The sequence below is a fragment of the Impatiens glandulifera genome, chromosome 1 (assembly GCF_907164915.1).
Source record: "Impatiens glandulifera chromosome 1, dImpGla2.1, whole genome shotgun sequence".
NCBI classification, from domain to species: domain Eukaryota; kingdom Viridiplantae; phylum Streptophyta; class Magnoliopsida; order Ericales; family Balsaminaceae; genus Impatiens; species Impatiens glandulifera.
This window is the reverse complement of record NC_061862.1, coordinates 50,442,545-50,466,982: the sequence shown is the minus strand read 5'-3', so window position 1 is coordinate 50,466,982 and position 24,438 is coordinate 50,442,545. Positions and strand designations below refer to the sequence as shown.

Sequence of the window (24,438 nt, the reverse complement as noted above, 5' to 3'; positions counted from 1 at the left end):
TTCCTCCCGCTCCTCTAGTTTGATTTTATTTTGAATATATGCTTAATTATATATAACACATTCACTTTTCTATACACTTTATTTTTTCTTTTTTAATTATTTTCGTTTTCAATTCTATCCATACATTCAGAATTAATGACCATTGATGTGGATTTGCTGATTTGTGGACGAAATCAACAAAATTAATTATTCATCAAGCAAATTTGTCCGATCAGTTTGAGTTATTTAAATAATTTACATTTTTTAAACATCATTTTACTATATTTTTAATTTTAATTTTTAAATATATAAATATCATTTAAGTTCTTTTTATAAAAAATAATCATTCATAAAAATTATCAATCATCTTAAGTTTTTGTAAGTCAGTGATAATGATCCAATAATAATTAGGTTATTATTGAGTTTCTCTCAGGCCTGGTTCGGATTGAGGTTTTTTAAAAAACCTAGAGGGAGAAAAAAATAATGATTGTTGGTGATTTTGGGAAAGTGATGATTATTTTAGGTAAAAAGACTTAAAGGGTATTGATATATGTGAATAAACTAAAAAATAATAATTTAAAATAAAAGGTATTTTAGTATTTTGGTTAATGAAATGAGTGATGTGATTGTTGAGAAGTGATTGATTGGAAAATTGGTTTTGGTTGGATTTTTTTAAAAACCCAAAGAGAACAAGGCCTTAAAATGTTTATCATGTTATTTAATTTGTTTAATTATTATAATGTTATTGGATATTTTATTATTTTAATTGATTGAATGATTAAACAATAAATAAGATGTGATAGGTAAATTTTCAATAAAAAAACAAAATATAAAATAAATAAATTATTATTTAAATATATAATTATAAGTTATAACTAATATGATATAATCTGTCTTTATTTATTTATTTATTTATTTATTTATTTATTTATTTATTTATTTATTTATTTATTTATTTATTTATATATAGAGAGAGAAATGATTAAGTGAGGGAATTTGGTGAAAGAATGACTTGGCATAATCTTATTATTCGGCTGAAAAAATCAAATAATTTATCTTTTTTTCTCTCTTTCCTCCCACTTTTACATTTCCAACCAAGATGTCAAGTCATTCCCTCACTAAATTTCCTTATCAAATTCCTTCTCTTTATCCCTCATCATATATATATATATATTTATATATATATTGACTAATTTTCTTATATTTGTGTACGGCCTAACTTACAAAATTAATAAATCAGTATACCGAGATTATAAATGGTCTTCATACATGAAATGATTGTTAATTTATAATTTTTAAAATAAATGATAAAAAAATTGATTAACCTTAAACAACTCTTTTTTTAAATTATCTCTAAAACAATTTTTTTTAACAATCTAACATCATTTATATATATTAATTTATTTCAACTTTTCAAGATTAACTAAAAATAAAATGTCAAATTTTGACATCAATTTATATAAATATGTTAAAATAGTGATTTTTTATTTTATTTATAAAAACATTAATTTTATTTCTTAGGAATCCTAGCCAGTAGGACCCATTTAACAAGCCACCTTATCTGGGTCCACCGAAAAACATGGTCAATTTTGCATTGAAATTCAATCTTATTGGGATAAATATTAGATTTATTGGTGAGGTTGGGATTATTTATGTTTATTTTCTTTATAATTTAATTTTTAAATAATTCTACCTTAATAAAATAATTATTTATAAAATTAATAATTATTTATTTTTTTTATAATTTAATTTTTAAATAATTCTTTGATTTATATATAAAAAAAATTAAAAATAGTATTTATAAGATTTTATTTTATTTTAATAAATTTATATATATTATTTTTTTAAATTAGAATTTTCGAATTAATATAGGGATTTAAAAATAAATTTTAACATTATTTTAAATTTGGTCAGTTTAAAATTTTCTTGATAAGATTTTTTAAATCCACATATTAAAAGATTCTAACTTTTTTTAAATAATATATTAAAAATACTACATTTTAAATTATTTATTTTATAAATTTAAATAAATTATTTGAAAAATTAAATTATAAAAAAAATACAGTTGTTATAAAAAAATATATTTTAAATGGTTATTAATTTTATTAAGGTCTCGTTTGATCTTTTTAGGTTTTTGGAATAAAATCCAGATTTTATCTCAAAACCCACCAATCTTATCATAGATCAAATCAACCCTTTTATTAATTAAAATACCCAAATTATCCTTACTTAAATATTTTATTTTATATTAATAAAAAATAATATATATATATTTTATATTATTTTATTACATTATAAAATTTATTTTCATATAAATTAAATTAATAAATTATTTTATTTAAAAAAAATATATTAAATATAAATAAAATTATAACCTACTATATTATCTAAAATACCATTTAAATTTTAAATAGTTTAAATAAATAATTATATTAGAAAATAAAGTGAAATATATTTAAATAAAAATATTAATTAATTTATAAAGAGGATTGATAGAGAGCGCGACTCTGAGACAGCGACTGGGAGAGCGATGCCTACATGGTTGACAGGTGAAATTAATAAATAAATAAAAATATAATAATAATTAAAACACGTTTTGTAGAATATTCTCTCTCCTCTTATTAATTAATTTCTCTCTCTTATTAAACTTTAAACCCTAAATCCTAAACCCTAAACCCTAAATCCTAAATATTAAATTCTAAACTCTAAACCCTAATTAATATCAATTTATCTCTTTTATTTTTATTTTATTTTTATGACTTTTCAATTCCTTTATTTATCAAATATTTTTTATGTTTTTTTTTTTTTTTTATTATTTTTCTCTTGACTTATTAATATTTTTTTTAGTTTTATTACTTGTAAATAATTATAAATAAATGTTTATCTAATATTTCTATTCTCACGATTAATAAGAAGAGAGAAAATAATTAATAATAGGAGAGAGAAAATAATTAACAATCGGAGAGAGAATATTCCACCTGTCAACCCACGTAGGCATCGCTCTCCCAGTCGCTGTCTCAAGTCGTGCTCTCTATCATTTTTCATTTATAAATATATTTCATTTAAATTAAATATTTATAAATAAATTTATTTAATTTTTTTTAATATAAACTAACTTTAAACTATTATTCTAAATAGATATTCTAATAAATTTGTTTGAATTTTAGTTATTATCTTATAACATTAATTTCAAGTAAAAATTTTATATTAATTATATTAAATAAAAATAAATACACAATATAAATAAGATTATAATATACTATATTATTTGATGTAATATTTAAATTATAATAGTAGTTATTTATAAAATTAGTATTTATTTAAATTTTTATTTATATATTAATAAAAGTTAATATTAATATATTTATAGTTTTTTAATATTTATTTATATTTAAAAAAAAATTAATATAAATTAAATTATTTCATTTAAAAAATATTATTAATCATAATATATATATAAAAAAGAGAAGAGGTGTGTGTGGGGGAGAGATAGGGTAAAATATGAACAAAATTTAAAAACCTAGATTTTTACCTAATTTGGTTAAATATGAGTTTTTTTAGAAGAAACCAGACAATATCCTCCTGATAACCCAAAGATCAAACGAAGCCTAAGACTGTTGCACAGTGGTTTGGACTTTGGAGTCACTTGTATTATTTGAAAAATGGTTTATTTGTTTATTAATATGATATATTATTTTACATTTGACTTTTATTTTGAACAAATATTTGTATTTAATTAAAATTTAATGTTACAAAAATATTTTGTTTTATTTATATATATATTTTTAGAGGAGTGATAGAGTGAGAGAATTTAGTGAGGGAATGATGTGGCATCACCTTCATTTGGTTGGAAAATATAAAAGTGAGAGGAAAGAAAAAAAAGAGAGAAATTATTTTGATTATGCCACATCATCCCTCACCAAATTCTCTCACCAAATTCCCTCACCTAATCATTTCTCATATTTTTAACAATATTGAAAACTTTTATTATTATTAAGTAATGCCCAATAAATACAATATTCATAATGACATCATTACTTATGTACTTTATCTAATCTCTAAATATATTCGTTTTCTTTATTGTAGTCGTAAATATTGTCTATAAGATATTTCATCGTTATCATTATTGTTATGGTTAATTGTCACCGTCTTCCTCAACGACATATTATCTTACAAAATTATATAAAAAAATAATTATTAAAAAGATAACTTGTTTAAATCTCTATTGAAAATTCATCATTTTTTTTTATATTCTAATATACGCTTTGACTGTAGTTCAAATATGAGTGTATAGTTTATTTATCTATTTTATTTATTTAAAGTGAGGGCATAGTTTAAGTGTTTGAATTTTTTATATTTTATTATCAAGACTATATATTAATATTATTAGAAGTAAATTTTTTTATCCAATTTTTTTTAGTGAATCAAAATGAGGACATTGAAATTGAGACTAATACTATAAATAAATATATTCCTTTCATCTTAAAGAATTCATAATTTAATTATATTATTAAAATTATTAATTAAAATTATTGTTTTATAAATAATTTTGTTTATTATATATCTTTACATATAGATATATTTACTAAAATAATTAATTTTTCAATTTATTTAACAAATAAAATTATTTACAACTAAATATATTATTTAAAATAGCTCATTTACCAAACAAGTATATTATTTAAAATAACTCGAGCTGGCCCAACTGCTTCCCAACTACCATGTATTTAAAAGTGTTTTTAAACAGTTTTTTTTTGTATTTTTTTTTTCATTTAAATTTGTTTAAGTAAAGATGAATCTTAATAAATTTGGTCTATTAAGAACAAACATTTATGTTATCTAGTTCCCTTAAAATGGTTTAAAAGTATTTATTGATGATTATATTCATCCAATATGGCAATATTGTATCAAGTTTTTTTTCTTTCTGTTAGAAAATGAATTTTATTTATTTATTTTTTCTTCTTTGCTAAGACTTTTCAGGCGTTGATCCAAGTCAGTATTCTCATATATGTCACCCTCAACCAGAACAACTTCCATAGAAAGTTTTATTAATTCCTTTCACCGGGAACTTTAGTCTTCTTCTTATATAAAGATTTTCATCAATTTGATCATCCAGCAGCGTCCATAGTATACTATTTTGTGTAATTGTTGTCTGCACTCACTGTAATTCATCAATGGCAGGTCGCTATGACCAAAATCCTTTCGACGAAGATGGAGTTAATCCATTTTCTGTAAGCTTTACTGTTTACTGTTTGTTTATATACCAACTTCTAAGATTAACAATGTGCTGATAATCAGTGAATTCTTATTAGTATGATGATATCTTTACTGTTTACTGTTTATGTTTTGAAATTGAATTCAATCATGCTGATTCTCCCTTGTGAAGTTACGTGAGAATCAAGGTTATGCATATTCTTATAAAATGTAATTCTTAACAATAGGAATCAGCTGTTAAAGCAACAGGGAAGTCCAATTTCAGTGGAGGTGCATTTTATACAGCAGTAAGTTGAATAGCTTTACTTGGACCTGCTTTCCTGGTTATATAAATGCTAAATCTAGTCAAATCTTAATTCAGTGTTTATGTTGATAACTTAATTGTTTATCGAACTTCCCAAAATACAGCCACAAACTCGAGACTTTCACATTTTCCTCTTGAAGCAGTGGAGTTCAACTATGATACTCAAATTTACTCAGCTGCAGTATGTGCAATGTTTAATTCATTACTTACTTTTCTCTTGGTTTTGGTCATAGTAAGTAGTAAAATGTTTTTTTAGGATTTGGAAAAGAAAGAGAAACAGCTACAAGCCAAGGATGCAGAATTAAGGAAAAGAGAACAGGTAATCTTGAAAGTTATGATGGGTTAATAATACTCATAATTTTGTACTGTTCTTTTGTGATTACATCCAATAGAAATTCTATAATTCTGCAGGAATTGAAGCGCAAAGAGGAGGCTGCTGCAAGAGGTGAATAGAAATTTCTTCATCTTTCCTAGTATTGGATTTTGTTCTGGTTGATGAAGAGTATTTGCTTACTCCAACATTTACTTTGCAGCGGGCATTCTTGTAGAGAAGACAAATTGGCCACCGTTGATCCCAATCATTCATCATAATATTGCAAATGAAATACCAATTCACCTACAGAAGTTGCAGTATATTGCATTTACAACACTACTGGGTAAGTTGCATTATACTTGTGAAAATCATTAACTTTTAATGCAGAATTTCGTTCCACAAATGGAACAAGATGCTACCATTTATTATTCTAACTTTATATCCATTTCTAACAAAATCAGTCTTTTTAAGGAATGAGATTTATTTGTTCTTCATTAAAAAGAGTGGTTTTTAATTGGAATGTTGGAAATTAATAGCTGTGACTGTACAGGACTAGTTTTATGTCTATTATGGAATGCAATAGCTGTGAGTGTGGGATGGATTAAACTGTCATATGATGATAAAGTGGCAGGTGAGTAACTTGTGTAATTTTACAAAATTTTCCTTTTACCATGTTTCATTTTGTTTTGTTGGATATTTCATTTCTTTTGTTTTGCTGCAGGTGTAAAAATATGGTTTCTTGCTATTATATATTTTATAGCAGGAGTTCCATTAGCCTATGTCCTGTGGTATCGGCCACTTTACCGAACTTTTAGGTAATAAAAAAATTACTTTATTTAATTACATTTTAGAATAGAAATATCTTCTGTTTAGCTTTAGTAATAACTAAAATCTTATTATCTACAGGCATGAAAGTGCCCTGAATTTTGGATGGTTTTTCTTCTTCTATTCGGTAAACACTACTATATATAATATACTCCAAATGAACATTCAAGCTCTTAATTTTATTGTTCCTGGCTACAGGTTCACATCTGTTACTGCATATTTGCTGCGGTTGCACCTCCCATATATTATGGTGGATATATGTTTACGTAAGTTCTTGATCCACACAATGAACATGATAAATTATTGGTCTGAAGTCTCGCACTAGAGTTTGATTATATGGTTGATTATTTTTGTGTGGAACAGTGGTATTCTGACTGCTCTGGAAATGATAAGTTTAAGTTTCTTAGTTGGGGTAAGTTTGTGTGATATGTGTTGTTAATTTATCATGAACAACAAATTGGTAGAAGCCATTATTAAGTATGAGCTAGAATTGTACTAAATTTAGTTTGGTCTTCAATTTTCAGATATTTTATTTTGTTGGGTTCGGGTTGTTTTGTCTTGAATCGCTTCTCAGTATCTATATTATGCAGGTACATTGTTGTTTCTAAGGTCTTTTGTTTATTACGTTGACGATACTAATCCTCTGTAGTGTGTGTACGTTTTAATTTCGGTTCTGATGCAGCAAGTATTCATGTATTTCCGAGGAAGTGGGAAAGCCGCTGAATCGAGTAGGAAAGCAGCTGCTGTTGTATGATGATGATGTTGTTGGACTTGGCTGAGTGAACAAAAAATGTAGTTGTTAAAGTTGTTATTATGGTTCGGTAGTGTTATGTTCTGTTTGTTTCATTTTTGTCTTAGTCATTTGTCTTGTTGGTGATAGAACACTATCATATATTTTACTATGATTGTAAGTTGTAACATATACTAGCTTTATCAAATATTGGTGGCATATGTTATAAATTGTGTAAAGATATAAAATTAATAAGTTATTTTTTTTAAGTTATTTTTTTTGTTTGAGAAAACAAATTAGTGTCATTTCATAAAATAAAAAAACCCAAAAGAGGGAAAAAATACAAAAGTTTAAGATCAGAACTAGAAAATTTCTAAATTTGAAAATGAAACAATAATTGAATTATAGCCAACAACAACAATCAATTAGCGCCTACAACGCTTTTACTTTTATTCTACTTGTGATATTCTCAAACGAAATATCTCATATCTGGTAGAGCTTTTTATTCTCTTCAATCCTTTCGATTCCTCTCTATGATTGAATGAATGCATTTTCATCTGAAGTTAAATATCTCAGAATATCTTCAACGGTTCTACTTCTTCCACTGTGAGTTCTTGAATTTCATTTTTTTTCCAGATATTATAGATTACTGCTCTAAATTAGCATTTCAACATACTTACATAGAAAGATCTTTCTTTTGCTTTATTCTTCATCCACTCTTGGATTTTTTTCCCATATTCCTGGAAAGTTGATGATGTTCATGTTTGCAGCATACATCCTCCAAATTTGTATTACAAAAGAGCATTCCCTAAATAAATGGTTTATGCTTTCCTCAACTCCCGAACATAGGACACAGTTGATATCAGGAATGTTTATGTATTTTCGAATTCTGTCTTTTGCTGTCAATCTTTTCCTGTATACCAGCCAGAGAATAAATTGGTGACGATGAATAATTTTGGAGACCATACCACATTATGCCAATCTACCTCCTGTCCTCTTGTTTTTAACTATTTATCATGCCTTTCCTGTAATAAACTTCTCGTTGCTTTCTGTTTTCCAGCATATTTCATCATTACTTTCATTGAGTTGCTTCTGCCTCATTAGGTTTAGGATTTTATCACCTTCTAGAATACGCCTCAAAAGTGAATCACATTTACCTTTATAGACGTCTCTAAATGAGTACTTGGTGTATTCTCTTCTAACTTTGTTTCCTTGCATTTCTTCTTTGAATATAATGGGAATATTATCCAGCCAATATTCATGCCATAATAGTACCCTCTTCCATTTTCAATGGTAGTTTTCACAATTTGAAAGACATATTTTATTGTTCATAAGATTTTTTTCAATGACCATGTCATTCTTTTATTGATGTTTCGTGTCCAAATTGATAAGTTATTACTATTGGGTAGAAATAAATAAATATGAACGTTTGTCCAGCCCGCCATAGCCCGGGCTCGTTTGTTTTATTTTTTATAATTTCTTTTACTCTCATATTTAAGTGCTTTATTTTATTTGAAAATATAAAAATACATAAAAATAATATTTTTAAAAATATATTTTTATTAGGGTCTGTTTAAATCTTATTATATTTTATTTAAAATCATGACATACTTATAATCAATGACCTAACTTAGATGAATGTTTTAAAACTAAATCAACACAAGCCTAGGTAGGACAGATCTATCATAAGGACTGAGGAGTGGGCTAAAAGTCATCCCCAAATTAAAATAAATAATAATAATTTTTTTACGCTAAAATTATTACATAACCCCTCCTTTTCTAATGTTTTAAATTTAATTAACTATGTCTTTCTCTAATTCTCAAATTCTAAAAAATAGGCAAATATATGCGTTGATTTATCCGTTTAATTTATAGTTAAAAAAAAAATTAAAGTCCACCCCTAAATATTTTTATGTCATGATTATATTTGAGAAAAAACTTGATAGTCATGTCTTATGACTATGATTAGAGAGTAAATAAAGGGTAAAAATAATACATTTTAAATGACAAAATTTTTTTAACAGAAATTATTCATTTGGTGGGCACGTGAGACATATTGTCGAAACCCTTTCTTATATGTAATAAAGTCTCGAACCATAAAATAAAATTTCTAAAATGTGTTTAAGAGTGTTTTGCAAATGCAAACAATGTTTTTTTTATATTTTTTCGAGAAATAAATTAAATTGACTCTAAAACAAGTTAAAAATTAGTATAATCAACCAATTAAAAGTCAACTCTATGATATATCTCAATTAATTAGTTTATCGTCTCATCTTTGATATTCTAGAGAAATGTAAGTAGTATTAAAGTATAACTTACAAATTTTATATTATTCCTTAATAATAATTTTCAAAATAGTCATATTTTTTTGCTTAATCAAATTTAAACAATTTCTTGATTTGTGTCATTTTTAAGGAACCATATTCTTATAATGACCATTATTTGTAATATTTAAAAAGATTAAATGGATAAAAGTCAGAAAACTAAAACAATGCCAAATAAATGAAAGTAATTGCCCATGATATGATGTCTCCAACAAAATAATTGAAGACTCAAATATAATGTTAGCCAATATAATGAAAAATGAGTTTAAAACCAAAGTCAATATATCGCCTTACTGTCAAAGATTCTTTCTATTCCTCTTGAGTCAAATGTCCATTAAAAAATGAATGAAACTTGTTACAAGGAACCAATAGTATTTAGTAGTACCACAAATCCTCCAATTTTTGCATGTGCCATGTGAAAGCATACCAAAAGGCACACATGGAAAAGAGTTTTCAAGTAAAATAAGATTTAGGAGTTTAACTGAACCAATGAAGGAGATATCAATAACTTTTAAGAAATCGGCAAGACATTCAAAAGAAACAAAACGAGAAAAATAAAAAAGATGGAGATGCGGGGGATCGAACCCCGTGCCTCTCGCATGCAAAGCGAGCGCTCTACCATTTGAGCTACATCCCCAATTGTTTGTTCTATAATAATTATGTTATTATAAAACATTAATTAAAGTGGTTATTTTATATGATTGAGTATAAGTCATTTGTAATTAGGAGTGATTTAAGAATATCATAAATTTACTCATATTATAAAATTTATATATTCATAGTAAGAAAATTAACAAGACCTAGATATCATTGGATCAGATATACAAGTGACCTCCACCATAATTTAAAACGTTTTTGAACAATGTAAATAAACATTATTACAGCTTATTAAAAATTTAATAGTAAAAAACAAAAACAGGCAAACAATTTAATGATAACAAGCTAAAAACAAAAACGGATCCATAATGTCTCATGTCAAGAGAATCATAACTTTCCGCCAATGTCATGAAGATGAAACTCATAATTAATATTGGAGGACATCATTATGATTGTGTTCCTTAATTTGACTAAGAAACTGGGCTTATAAGTTGGAAGTATGAGTCAATATTTTGCTAGAATGCACATTCATGTGATTTTTCAAGTGTTTTACAAGTCACTTAAGTGTTCCATATGAAACACCACTTGGTTAACTATTATTTGAAAGTCGTGATGCATCTTGTTGCGACTAAGTTTGTTGTCCTTAGAGTTAAGATACTTAAATAGTTTATGTGTGAATCATAAACTTTGATACTAGTCATGGTCGTTGACTCGCTATGAAAAGGTGAAAAGAGTGATTTTATATTTAGATATATGTGAAACACTTAAAATACTTGAAATTGTAATATTTGAAGTAGCTAACTAAGGAATGAGTCACCATCGCTAAAGATATCAGGAGAAATATGTTTATGCACCTTTTTATAACTAATATTTAAATTTATGGTCATAATATGCTTAATATCTCGAGTTGATGATCTCTCCATAATAATAGAAGGACTGAGTTTGTGTTTCATGAAGCGAAGAAAGTATTGTTGGATATGATAATATTGGTCAAGTGAAATTAATGTGAAATTAATTACGGATCTTAAACATAGCTAGAATGCAACCATCGATTGTTCCAAATTATTATAAACAACCAGTATAACCAATACAGAATTTGGAATTGACACAAATAAAAAAAAAAAAACTTAACATTAACAACGACCAATAAAGAAGGTAAAATTGTGGTTATAGCTAGATCAAAATATGGAAGACCTTTAACCACGGTAAACAAACTGTAGTTATAGATAAAATACAGAAGTCCTTTCATTACGGTAAAATCGTAGCTATAGTTAAAACGCGAAAAACCTTTAACCACACTAAAAATCGTAGTAATAGCTAAACCGAAGAAGTCCTTTAACCATGGTAAAAAAAATTGTGGCTATAGTCAAAATACAAAAGTTCTTTAACCACGGTAAAAACATGATTATAGCGAAACGAGGAAGAACGATTAACTATTGCATATACTTACCCTGGTTAAATAGCTTTTGTTTTTGGTATAACCATGGGTATTTTACCCTTGTAAATTCGCAATAGACCATTCAGACTCCTCTTATTTTTCGCTTCATTTTTTTCAAAATTTTTTGTTATGCTTATTTCACTATAGGCTTTTTTCGCCTTGGCTAAAGAGCGTTCTTTTACTTCGACTTCAGACGATGTTTAGGGTTCTGGATGAGGAAGCAGACTAGAGAGTAGCAACTGGTGTGGAGGGGGGAGGGAATCGTGCCAAATTATGATATGAGTCGTGTATTTCGATTAGAACCTTAAGATTAAACTAGTCTCCTTTCTTCTCTAGGTTATATCCATACCGATTCTACCGGTCAAATGACAGATTTATACATTTGCATAAACATTATACAAATATTATTAGATTTATACATTTGCATAAACATTATACAATTACTATTGTCTAAACTTGTTTGTTCGATATGAGAGAATAAAATTTTACATATATTGTTTATTTGTGTTTGACAAAAAAAAAAAAAAAACTTGATCCTTTGACATCATTATTGAAATCAAATTTAGCATAAGTTTTTGAGTTATGGAATTCAATAATTCTGCATATAGAATTTTTATATTTCAAGTCCAAAAATCTTTAAATGGGCAACTCAATGACAATAATTATAATAATAGTAGAGGCGATGAAAGTTGCATACAGTATTTTGGACTTTTAAACTCTTGAAAGAAAATTTACATCAAATAAACATGAATCTTAAGTATAGACACTCATTTTTACCCATAATTTTATAGTTTATGTTTTTAATAAATCTGAGCCTATACAAAAAAATTGAATTCATTCACGGACTTATTGCACGATTTATTTTAAAGACGGTTATTTTTAGAACAATCGAGTTTTTAAAAATAATTGATTTTAAATTCCTAGTAAGTTAAGGTAGTAATTTATCTATAACAACACAGGGAAGTTATTATACTTGGAATATTTAAGGTTTTATTTAATTAATTATCTTGAGTATTTATAAAAAAAAAATTACAAAATATATATTAACGTTTTTTTATAAAGTTTAGTCAGGTATATTTAATGTATTTTTGTTTTCATTAATTAGATTAGTTGTTTTGAATTATTAGATTAGTTGTCGACTAGATTTAGTTGTTAGATTAGATTTTGTGATTTTATATTTATTAGTTAGTTAGCATTTTTATTAATTAGGATTGTTCATTAGAAATAAGAATAATTAAAAATAAAATTATTTATTTGTTTTTTAACAAAACTTTTTTTTTATAGGATATTGAAAGGGTGTGTTAAGGGGATAACTGTGCAAAATAAAAAAGATAACGGTGTATACGCAATCGTGAGTTAAAAAAAGTAAAAGATGAAGTACGGTCAAAGGAATAAAAGAGGTTGCTAAAATAAAGGAGGAAGTTGCCTAAGGAAGAATGATTTAGTCGTGCATTAAAAGAGAAGCGTGAATGCTTAGTCATTTATTTTATTAAAATTAAAATAACCAAATATTGCATCATATATAATTAGAGCATCTCATACCTATCTATACCCATACATATGTATAAATATGTGCCACACCAGAGAAGGAAATTATACCTATCAATTTATACTTTTATTCCCCAACCATCTCAGGTACAATTGTTACTATTTCAGGGTCTCACCATCCACATCATCTAATTCATACAATATTTTTTAATTCAATAATTCAAGAAAATCTTGTTTCATTTTTAATTATATTAATTACAAAATAACAATTTTATATTTTTAATCAAAAATAAACAACATGTCAGGTGGGACCACTTTTTGGCTTACTTTTCTTCATTTGTATCGGTAGTAAATATTTGCTTATCTATTTCTCTCTCCACAATTATACCCATACTCCCATTCATGTACCCAAGTACAATTTGTCTCCACATCAGATTTCCACCCACCAATGGGGATTCTCTTAAAGCTTAAATCATATTGGATATCACTTGACATTTAGTGACATGTCAAGTGAAGATTGCTCCATTTTTTTAAACATTTGTAAATGTTTAAAATGATTTTCTCTGTGTGTTAAATGGGTCGGGTTTCATAGTTTTGCATATAAATACCACTCTTAACACTTTGCACAAGGGTTCTCTATTTCATTCTCAACGCCCCTAAACTGCCTAACTAAAAACCCACTTTTTCAATCTCACTGCCAAACTTTCTCCACAACTGAAACCCTAAGCAAACACCAACCATTCTTGGGTTGTGTCACAAGTTTTGCCTCCCCATTGTAAGCCCCTTTGCACACACCTTGTATTAGAATTTAAATTAGAATTTATTTTTTATCTTTACATACAAATTCCATGCATGATTTCTTTTTAAGTTTACTGTTTTGATAGAAGATTAGGATTTTATTTTTCTGTTGTAAATATTTAAAATAGTTAAACTAAAAAAATAGAACAAAAAAAATAGCAAGTATAAAAAAAAAGAACAATTTTTTTATTTAGTTTATTATTTGTGGAATGTTAGATTTAGGATTTAATTGTATATTATTAATAATCTAGTTAGGTTTAAAAAAAGAAAAACTCAAAAATATATAAAAAAAAGAAAAAGAAATTTATTTTGGTTTAATTTATTATTTGTATGACATTAGAATTAGGATGCATGTTTCAAAATTTTCTGGAAACTTTTTATACAATTTGGGATCCATTTGGATCACCAAATATTTTGTTAGATTAGGATTAGGTCAAAAAATCGGTAGAATAGCAGGTCTGCTGCTTTAAGACCGGAAAAGCTATCCCTAGATAGCATCCGACTGGAAAAGGCACCCTGAAACATACTCGGGTGCCATTCGATCAAGGACCCTCTCTACATGCAAAATTCGACGCCTTCCCAACGTTTCCATTGCTTCTGGATGCTTCTGTGCACATAAAGACCGAGGAAACTAGCCTAGATCCGCGCCTGTGATAGTTTTCTGTCGCTCATAACCCTAAAACTAGATCCAAACATTTTTTTGACCGAGAAAACCTAGTATTTTTCTTACATCCAGTACTTTTTAGACTTTCTTAGGATTTTATTATATGTTATTTCATTTATTAGTCTTTTTGAGTTGCAATTTGTCATATTTTTTAGGCTAACAAAGGAAATAACATATAATAAAATTATAAGGAAGTCTAAAAAGTACTGGATGCAAGAAAAATGCTAGGTTTTCTTAGTCATAAAAAGGTTTGGATCTAGTTTTAGGGTCCTGAGCGACAGGAAAACTAGCATAGGCGCGGAGCTAGGCTAATTTCCTTGGTCTTTATGTGCACAAAAGCATCTAGAAGCAATGGAAACGGCGGGAAGGCGTTGAATTTTGCATGTAGAGAGGCTCTTTGATCGGATGGCACCCGAGTATATTTTAGGGTGCCGTTTTGTCGGTCGGGTGTTATTCCAGGGCTAGCTTTTCCGGTCCTAAAGCAGCAGACCTGCTATTCTACCGATTTTTCGACAGAATCCTGATATAAACAAATATTTGGTGATCCAAATGGATCCCAAATTGCATAAAAAGTTTCCAGAAAATTTTGAAACATGCATCCTAATTCTAATGTCATACAAACAATAAATTAAACAAAAACAAATTTTTTATATATATTTTTGAATTTTTTTTAAACCTAACTAGATTATTAAAAATATACAATTAAATCCTAGATCTAACATTCTACAAACAATAAACTAAATAGAAAAAACAGATGGTTCTTTTCTTTAAAGAGTAAGAAAGTTTTTGTCCCTTTTTTTATACTTGCTGTTTTTTTTTAGTTTAACTATGTTACATATTTACAACAGAAAAATAAAATCCCAAACTTCTATCAAAACAGTAAACTTAAAAAGAAATAATGCATGGAATTTGTATGTAAAGATAAAAAAAATAAAATTTAAATTCTAATACAAGGTGTGCAAAGGGCTTACAATGGGGCTGCTCCTTTGCCTTTGGTATTAAAACAGAAATCACCTTAGCAAAACTTGTGACACAATCCAAGAATGGTTGACACAACCCAAGAATAGTTGGTGTTTGCTTAGGGTTTCGGTTGTGGAGAAAGTTTGGCACGTGAGATTGAAAAAGTGGGTCTTTAGTTGGGCAGTCTAGGAACGTTAGAGAATAAAAAAGATGATCCTTGTGCAAGGTGTTAAGAGGAGTATTTATAGGCAAAGCTATGAAAGGCCCAAAAGCACATAGAAATAGAAAATCATTTTAAACATTTACAAATGTTTAAAAAAATAGAGCAATCTCCACTTGACATGTCACTAAATGTCAAGTGACATCCAATAAGATTTAAGCTTTAATTGATATATGATGCAATACTTGGTCATTTTAATTTTAATAAAAAAAATGACCAAGACGCTTCTCTTCAACGGCTGAATCATTCTTCCTTTGGCAACTTCCTCTTTTATTTTAACAATCTCTTTTATTCCTTTGACCGCACTTCTTCCTTCACTTTTTTTAACTCACGATTGTGATTGTGTAGACACCATTATCTTTTTTTTTTGCACCGTTATCCCCTTAACACACCTTCATCCTATAAAAAAAGTTTTGTTAAAAAACAAATAAGCAATTTTATTTTTAATTATTCCTTCCTATTTTTAATAAAAAAAATCTAATTAATAAAAATGCTAACTAACTAATAAATATAAAATCGTAAAATCTAATCTAACAACTAATGACAACTAATCTAGTAATTCAAAACAACTAATCTAATTAATGAAAACAAAATATAAAAAATATACCTAAGAAACTTTATAAAAAAATCGTTAATATATATTTTGTAATTTTTTTATAAATATCTAAGGTAATTAATTAAATAAAACCTTGAATATTCTAAGTATAATAACTTTCTTAAGTGCTGTAACATAGACAAATTATTACCTTAATTTATTAATTATCAAAAATCAATTATTTTTAAAAACTCGATTGTTCTAAAAATAAATTTCTTTAAAATAAATCGTGTAATGAGCCCGTAAATGAATTTGAATTTTATTTTATAAGTTCAGATTTATTAAAAACATAAACTATAAAATTTGGGGTGGAAATAAGTGTCTACATTATAGATCTTGTTTTAAAAAAATGAGTTCTTAATATTAAATAATTTTAAAAGATCCCTAAATTTGAAAAAAAAAGAGTTATACAATAATATTAAATTTGATATTTATCCGTATATCATTAATTTAAAATATAGTAAAAATAATTTTATACAACAAAAATAATATTTTTTATTTGAAAAATGTCCTTATATATTAAAAATGAAAAAAATAAAGCATATATGAAAATAAAATAAAAATAAATAAATAAGAAAAAACGTTACTTAATAAGTTATGGAGTTTGTAAAATTTTAAAAAATACCGACAAACTTTACTAACTTTTCTAAACTAATTTTAGAAAAATAATAATATTACGCATAAAAAATATTACTTTAATATATTTTTATTTTTCAATTTTAATACAAAAACATATTAATAATTTACTTATTTGTATAATGATTTGACTATATCAATATTTAAAACATTTAGGCTATGTTTGTTAGGTAGTATTAGACTGTTGGTATAGAATAATAATACTAATAGTAAATTTTGTTAAGTGTTTAGTTGATTATTTTGTATAAATAATATTTAAAAGTCATATAATTTATATGAATTAGGTACAAACTTGTACCTAGTAAAACCAGTTACAAGATTTACAAAAAAAAAAAATATATACCCTAATTTTTTATTCCTTGAAAGCCCAATTTTATATTTACCTTTATATTTTAGTTATGTTTTTTTTTCTTCCTAATTGACATGTTATTTAACACTTTTGAATTGTAGTTTGTAGAATCTATATAAGAAGTTAATATATTGTTTATTTACTTCTTCAATTTCAAAAATGTTAAAATTATTAAAAAAAAAATATTAGATCTAGATTCTATTTAAATATATAATATTAAATAAATAAATTATTGGTGCTATAAAATATATAAGATAATTTAATATATTGTGTTAATCTTATTAATTATGTGATGATTAATGTGAGTAACTTGTTTGTTAATCATTTTCTTTATCAATTATATATATATTCTTAAATAAGATAAATAAAAATTACATATTATTAAGTTCATATTTAATATAGTAGTAAAAGATTTGATTATTAAATTAGATATAACGAGTTTAAGTTTTCTCCATAAACAAATAAATAAAACAATTATAAGTGAGAAACAAAGTTTTAATATTCAACATAAACAAATATTACATTTGTTAACAACCATAAAATGTGTTTACAAATTACAAGTAATAATAAAAAAACATGAATAGAAAGAAAGAAAGAAATAATTAAATTAAATAAATATTAATTTAACAATTAAATTAAATTTATATAAATATAAAGAATAAAAATGTATTTTATATTTTATATAACATTTTTATACTATCAACTCAACACAAAATTATAAAATCTATACAATTTATAACCTCTCTTATACTATCAACCTAATACAAATAACCTATATAATTTATACCTCTTAATACTCTTTTACAACTCATATCCCATACAATTAATACTTATATAATTTATACATATAACAAACACTACCTTATAAAATTATTTTTTACATATTTAATTGTGAATAAAAGAACGTGGGCCTCCACAAAGTAGAGTTTTAAAATATTCCTTTTATTTATTAGCACAAAGAACTATGCAATGAATCTGAATCACCCAATATATAACCATTGTTTATTTGGATTTATTTGAAATTAATTCTAAATACTATTCAATTTTTTTAACTTTTTTTTAAAAATATATTTTTACATGTCTTGAATATTTCTTATTAAAATAAACTACTTTATATATAACTATAATTGAAAATAATAATCAAATAACAGGTAAAGACGAAAATGTCCGGTGAACTCCCGCGTTTTTTAATTCAATAATCAAAGTCGTCTCAGAAAAATAAAAATAGAAAAAAAAAGTTTGACTTTTAAGAGTCTTTTGGTTGACCAAAGACTCAAATTCCTTGTTCTTAATTCAAATTTTCATCTGAAGATTCAATTCCTTTCACCGGAAATTTTGCTCTTCATATTCAGATTTACATCGATTTGATTTGATCATCGTCTTTAACTGTTTCGTGAAATTGTTGTCTGCACTGTAATTGTTCATCTATGGCAGGTCGTTATGATCAAAATCCGTTCGCGGAAGAGGACGTTAATCCATTTTCTGTAAGCTTTTCGGCTAATGCACCTTCTCTCTTCTAATATCGTTTTACTATCATTTATTATAGTTCATGTGAACTTCGTTGATCTAGAAATATGCAGTTTGAAGTCAACTTAGTTTTTTAGAATACCGATTTCTAGGGTTAATGATCTGATGATAATCAACTTAAAAATTGGCCTTAGGTTATCGCATCTATTAGTGCGATTCAAAAATCGGTTCATGATTCAATTGAAATGTATGTGGATTGTGATTACCTTGGTTTAGTATGATTCGAGATTTGATTTTTGATTCAACAATCAGAGAAAACATATGTAGATCAATGTCTTCATTGTTTTTACATGCTTCTGCCAAATTTCATTTCATTCAAAAGGTGGTTTGAGCAACATTGACAAATGACAAATGTTATTGATAACTTACTCTCGAGGTTTTGAATACTTTCATATGCTCCTCTGGTGATTGACTTGCTTAATGAATATCCAGAATACAGCCGCAAAATCGAGGCTTTCACCTCTTCCTCCTGAACCTGTTGACTTCAACTATGATCGTGGTGCTCCAGTTGATATTCCTATTCACACACCTGCAGTATGTGCTTTCATATTTATGAGTTTATATTTCCATATTTTTTCTTTGTGTTGCTATAGTAGTAAAACGATCTTGATTTTCAGGATTTGAAAAAGAAAGAGAAACAGCTGCAAGCCAAGGAGGCAGAACTAAGGAAGAGAGAACAGGTACTCTTGGAAATTTTGATGTGTTAATAATGCTCAAAATTTTCATGGATGAATGGTCTCCCATTTTGTAATGTTCTTTTTTCAAGCACCTTTTCTTCTATGATTGTAGATGTACAAAGTATTATGCATAATACACCAAATATAAATTATATAATACAAGAAGTTCCCGATTAGATTCTCAGTTAGGCCACGATTCTTGATCTGCTTGGTCATCTGTATACATGTCAGTGGAAGTCTAAACAAACCATGTTTGAATTAAAATTTGTGCCTATAGATTTTATGTTTTATTGTTGATTACTCCTTTGTTTTCCGGGCGGCGATGGACTTACTCAAAAGACAAACTGCTCCTTGGCTTAAAAGCCAATGCGGAATCAAAGGGTGGTTATTCAATTTTCTAGATTGTTATTTGAAGATTTGATTTTCACGAGTATTAAGAACTTCAATGACTTCCTTTTTCTCATTCTGATATAAACTATCATTCTATTGATATTTTAATTTTGAGAACAATATTGCATTCTTGAATGAATTTGTTTCTTGACAAAATTTGAAACAAGATGTCTTATAGTTCTGATATTTGGTTATCTTTCTTGGACTATGAAGCTCCATTTCATTAGGCATAGGATCCAGGGTCTTTTCCAGTTGTGTTAACCACTAAACATCATCATTGCATCTAGTGCTAGATTTTTCCTCTTCTGTCTTTTGTCGTTGTCAGTGTCTGTTATCGGTTGTGTCATTGGATGGATGCTAATGTCACACATATCATCTTTTTTCCTCCAAATATTTAAACAATGGCTTATGTAATTGTGCAGGAATTGAAGCGGAAAGAGGAGGCTGCTGCAAGAGGTGAATAAGAATTGCTATATCAAAGCTTTAATATCCTCATCTTTCCCAGTCTTAAATTGTTGGATTTTCTTCTGGTTGATGAAGAGTATTTGCTTACTCCAACATTTACTTTGCAGCTGGCATTGTCATTGAGAACAAAAATTGGCCACCGTTCTTCCCAATCATACATCATGATATTGCAAATGAAATACCAATTCACTTACAGAGGTTGCAGTATATTGCATTTACAACACTTTTGGGTAGGTCGCCTTATCCTGGTGAAAATTTGATCAATCTATTTTTTTATGCATAATTATTTTCTAGATATTGATCTTCCAACATTCAAGATGCTACAATTTCTAACAGTATTTTAACGTTTAACTGCTAATGAGGTTAAATTTGTACAAGATGAAAAATCTTTGTTGTATGTTTTATGGATGTTTTAGAGAAGGATTATTTTTTACATACAAACTCAAGATTGAGGAGCTTTTTGTTTTTTTTTCATCTCTTTCTCCCGTGACATTACATTAGCTGTTGCAACCATACCTTATCTTTGCTAGTAATGATTCTTAATCACTGACTTCATTCATATGAGAAATTGGCCTACGAAGTTTTGATAGCTTGGTGACTGGATGGTCCAAACTTGTTGCCGGGTTAATCTTGATATGAAAAGTGATTAATTTTGTTTTATCCACTATGCCTTGTCTTTGCTGGTTTTTGATTAATTTGAATTCTACTTCTTGTGATTTTTCCTTTGAAAGGCTTGGTGTTCTTGTCTTATATGACACCATAAAAGTTGTTTTGGATATTTCATCTATATAATTGTAACCAAAAAAAGGTAATTTGTCTCTTTTCCGAAAAAGAAAGAAAAATAAATTGAAAAAAAAAACTCAGGAAAAGGCCACCTGGAATAGAATCAGAGTGGTGAAATGGGATAGACTTTCGCCCTTGAATTATCATTCTTTGTCCTTCATTAAATGGAGTGATTTTTATTTGGAATATTTGAAAGTTATTAATGATTCCCTAATTAATACTGGTTCATACCATTGTTGACTCTACAGGACTAGTTTTATGTCTCCTCTGGAATGTAATAGCTGTGAGTGTGGCCTGGATTAAAAAGGTTGAAGGTTAGTGAAAATAGCATCATGGTAATTTAAATACTTGTAAATTTAAATAAATTTTCCCTTATACCATGTCTTTTCTTTCTTTTCTCAATTCCTTTGCTTGGCTGGATATTTAATTTTTTTTTTGTTAGTTCTGCTGCAGATGCAGATGTAAGGATCTGGTTTGTCGCTATTATATACTTCATATCAGGAGTTCCATTAGCCTATGTTCTGTGGTATCGACCACTCTACAAGGCTTTTAGGTAATTAAAAAACTAATGTTGTTTAACTTTATAGTTGGTTCATAGAAAGTAACATTTATTTAATGATAGTTTCTTTTAATAAAAATGAGTTATGTTTTCGGTTTTTAGTATCATATCTTATTATCTACAGGAATGAAAGTGCCCTGAGGTTTGGGTGGTTTTTCCTCTTCTATATGGTAAACACTACTACTATACTCTAAATAGTGAAATGGTGCTCTAATATTAATATACACTCTTAATTATGCTTATATTATTCCTGGCTACAGGTTCACATCGCTTACTGCATATTTGCTGCGGTTGCACCTCCTATATTTTTTAGAGGGAAATCACTTACGTAAGATCTTGCTTGATTCAGACTTGACAAACTGTTTTTTTTCTAATGATTTTGACTAGTTTTTATGGTGTGAAACAGTGGTATTCTGCCTGCTATGGATGTGATAAGCAAAAGTGCGTTGGCTGGGGTAAGCTTGTCGTGTTGTTATCAATTAGAAACCGGATTTTGTTGAACCCATTATGAGAATTCTATTTTGCTATCAATTTTCAGATATTTTATTTCATTGGGTTCGGGCTGTTTTGTCTTGAATCGGTTATGAGTATCTATGTTCTCCAGGTACATTGCTGTTGTGAGTTTTGAGGTTTTTTGTTTTTGTTTTTGTTTATGATGATGATTATATATGATCCTGTGTGTATGTTCTTTTGGTAATGATGGATGCAGCAAGTATTCATGTATTTCCGAGGAAGTGGGAAAGCTGCGCAAATGAAGCGGGAGGCTGCAATGGGAGTACTGAGAGCTGCAGCTTGAAGATGGGAAAGGTAGTTCTGTTTTGTATGTGTATCTCATATTTGGTTTGTGAATGGTTTATAATTGAAGAAGTATGGTGGTAGATATTGTCATATTGAAAGAAGTGAATATAACAAGATAACTAACTATATAGTACAATCATATTGGATTCTAATAGGATTGTTTTGTGTTTAATTACCCACGTCTAAAATAGTTCAAATGGTAATAGACAGACTATGCTTTGAATAATTCTGAAAAGTGTTGGATGCTACAATCTTTATAGTAATCTTTTAAAGTTATTTGAAAATAGTGGTCAAATATTCATACATAGATTAGATTGCATTACCCTAAAGCTAGACCTGATTAATATGGTCCCTCTGAATTAGATATTAATCATGAATGGAGTTGAATCATATAATATGAAACGCGTCTTACTCTTTTGAGTAGTGTTTTCCAGCTTTAATGTATTATTATTATTATTATTATTATTATTTTTTTGATGATGATGATCATCATCTAAAGATTAATTCAGTTGATTTACATTGTAGTGTTACATCACATCCCATGTGGCCCTGTTAGCTTGATCATGCTTACTTGTTAATTCTTAATAATATCGTAACTGATCTTTTTTTAAGTATATATTTTGTGATAATCTCTGTTACATTTACCTTCATGTCAGAAAAATCGTCAAAGAACCTTGACGAGGGATATATATTGCTACGATTTTCCACGAAAAAAGTCTATATTGATAGAATTATGGAGACGTTTCAAGCAGATTGAATTGGTGTGTAGTTTACTGTTAAAGAATTTATTAACTTTTTTTTATTGTTTATATTTAAGCAAGTAATTGAGTTTGAAAAATTATAAAAATAATCATTCAATACTATAATATTGTTATAATTTTTGTGTCAGCTATAGGCTTATAAGCATTGTGCTAATCAATATTGATTATATTTTTTTTGTAATATCTTGATTGGTTTAATTTTATCCTTTCAAATAAATATTTGATTGATTTGTTACATTTTCATATGTAAAATTTAAAATGAATGATGACTTATTAATTTAATATATAATTCATTTTTGTTTATACTAGATTTTATAATTATATCTTCTTTACATTTTTTTTGTTAGAAAAACTTAATGAATACATTTTTTTTATCATTTAAAACACTAAATTATATCCATTTTTACCAAATCAATATTTTATTATTTTATTATTGTTATGACTTTGGAGGTGCAATATATACACTATTCACAGTCATCAAAGTTTTCTTTCATAATTTATATTAATTCTTTTTCTTAATTAATCTATATTAATATAATAAAGACTTTGTTTTTAAACCTTTTATATTAAGTTACATAGATAAAATCCTATTTAATTATATATATTCTCTTATTAATATAATTTTTTATTTACTCTATTATATAAATATCATATATATAATTATTTTTTATTTCTAAGTTATATATAAAAAATCAATATTTTAATTATATATATTTAAATATATATATAATGAAAAAATAAATTATGATGAGAGTAAAAATAAAAATAATTTCTATAATCATTAATTTTATAAAAAAAATATTATTCCCTCCTAACTAATTTATATATATACTTTTTCTCTCATTAATTTACTTTTTTTTATTTACTCTATTATATAAATATCAATAAATAACGAATAATTTTGAATTAGAATAATATATATATATATATATATATATATATATATATATATAAAAGATAAAAATAAAAATTATTTATATTAATAAATTTATATAATATATTGAGAAAAATCAATTCCACCTAGAGTGTTTCAGAGCCTAAGAT

The 24,438-nt window shown here is 26.6% G+C and overlaps 2 protein-coding genes and 1 non-coding gene across 3 annotated transcripts; 2 read left to right on the top strand and 1 right to left on the bottom strand.

The window, feature by feature from the left end:
• The first annotated feature begins 5,084 nt into the window (after positions 1-5,084).
• On the top strand, positions 5,085-7,620 carry LOC124921214 (secretory carrier-associated membrane protein 1-like). Its single transcript, XM_047461843.1, has 12 exons — positions 5,085-5,210; positions 5,421-5,480; positions 5,595-5,678; positions 5,754-5,816; positions 5,909-5,942; positions 6,031-6,153; positions 6,361-6,441; positions 6,532-6,625; positions 6,717-6,762; positions 6,834-6,901; positions 6,999-7,225; positions 7,318-7,620. The coding sequence occupies exons 1-11, from the start codon at positions 5,154-5,156 to the stop codon at positions 7,072-7,074; spliced, it is 786 nt and encodes a 261-aa protein (XP_047317799.1). The 5' UTR covers positions 5,085-5,153; the 3' UTR covers positions 7,075-7,225; positions 7,318-7,620.
• Positions 7,621-10,253: 2,633 nt separating this feature from the next.
• TRNAA-UGC lies at positions 10,254-10,326 on the bottom strand. The gene has a single exon. It is a non-coding gene; the product is annotated as a tRNA-Ala (tRNA).
• Positions 10,327-18,718: 8,392 nt separating this feature from the next.
• Positions 18,719-23,603, top strand: LOC124920732 (secretory carrier-associated membrane protein 3-like). The gene is made up of 13 exons (XM_047461285.1): positions 18,719-18,918; positions 19,394-19,495; positions 19,579-19,641; positions 20,451-20,484; positions 20,601-20,723; positions 21,525-21,590; positions 21,730-21,829; positions 21,960-22,005; positions 22,096-22,163; positions 22,242-22,290; positions 22,374-22,439; positions 22,545-22,642; positions 23,290-23,603. Exons 1-12 carry the CDS (start codon positions 18,862-18,864, stop codon positions 22,629-22,631), a joined length of 861 nt encoding a protein of 286 aa, XP_047317241.1. The 5' UTR covers positions 18,719-18,861; the 3' UTR covers positions 22,632-22,642; positions 23,290-23,603.
• The last annotated feature ends 835 nt before the right edge of the window (positions 23,604-24,438 follow it).

Bases quoted from the DNA above. Each gene is read 5' to 3' on its own strand.
- LOC124921214 (XM_047461843.1), top strand. From the start codon at position 5,154: ATGGCAGGTCGCTATGACCAAAATCCTTTCGACGAAGATGGAGTTAAT. The intron at 5,211-5,420 runs GTAAGCTTTACT...TCTTAACAATAG, and splicing joins ATGGAGTTAATCCATTTTCT to GAATCAGCTGTTAAAGCAAC. The intron at 6,442-6,531 runs GTGAGTAACTTG...GTTTTGCTGCAG, and splicing joins ATATGATGATAAAGTGGCAG to GTGTAAAAATATGGTTTCTT.
- LOC124920732 (XM_047461285.1), top strand. From the start codon at position 18,862: ATGGCAGGTCGTTATGATCAAAATCCGTTCGCGGAAGAGGACGTTAAT. The intron at 20,724-21,524 runs GTAGGTCGCCTT...TTGACTCTACAG, and splicing joins TGCATTTACAACACTTTTGG to GACTAGTTTTATGTCTCCTC. The intron at 22,006-22,095 runs GTAAACACTACT...TCCTGGCTACAG, and splicing joins GGTTTTTCCTCTTCTATATG to GTTCACATCGCTTACTGCAT.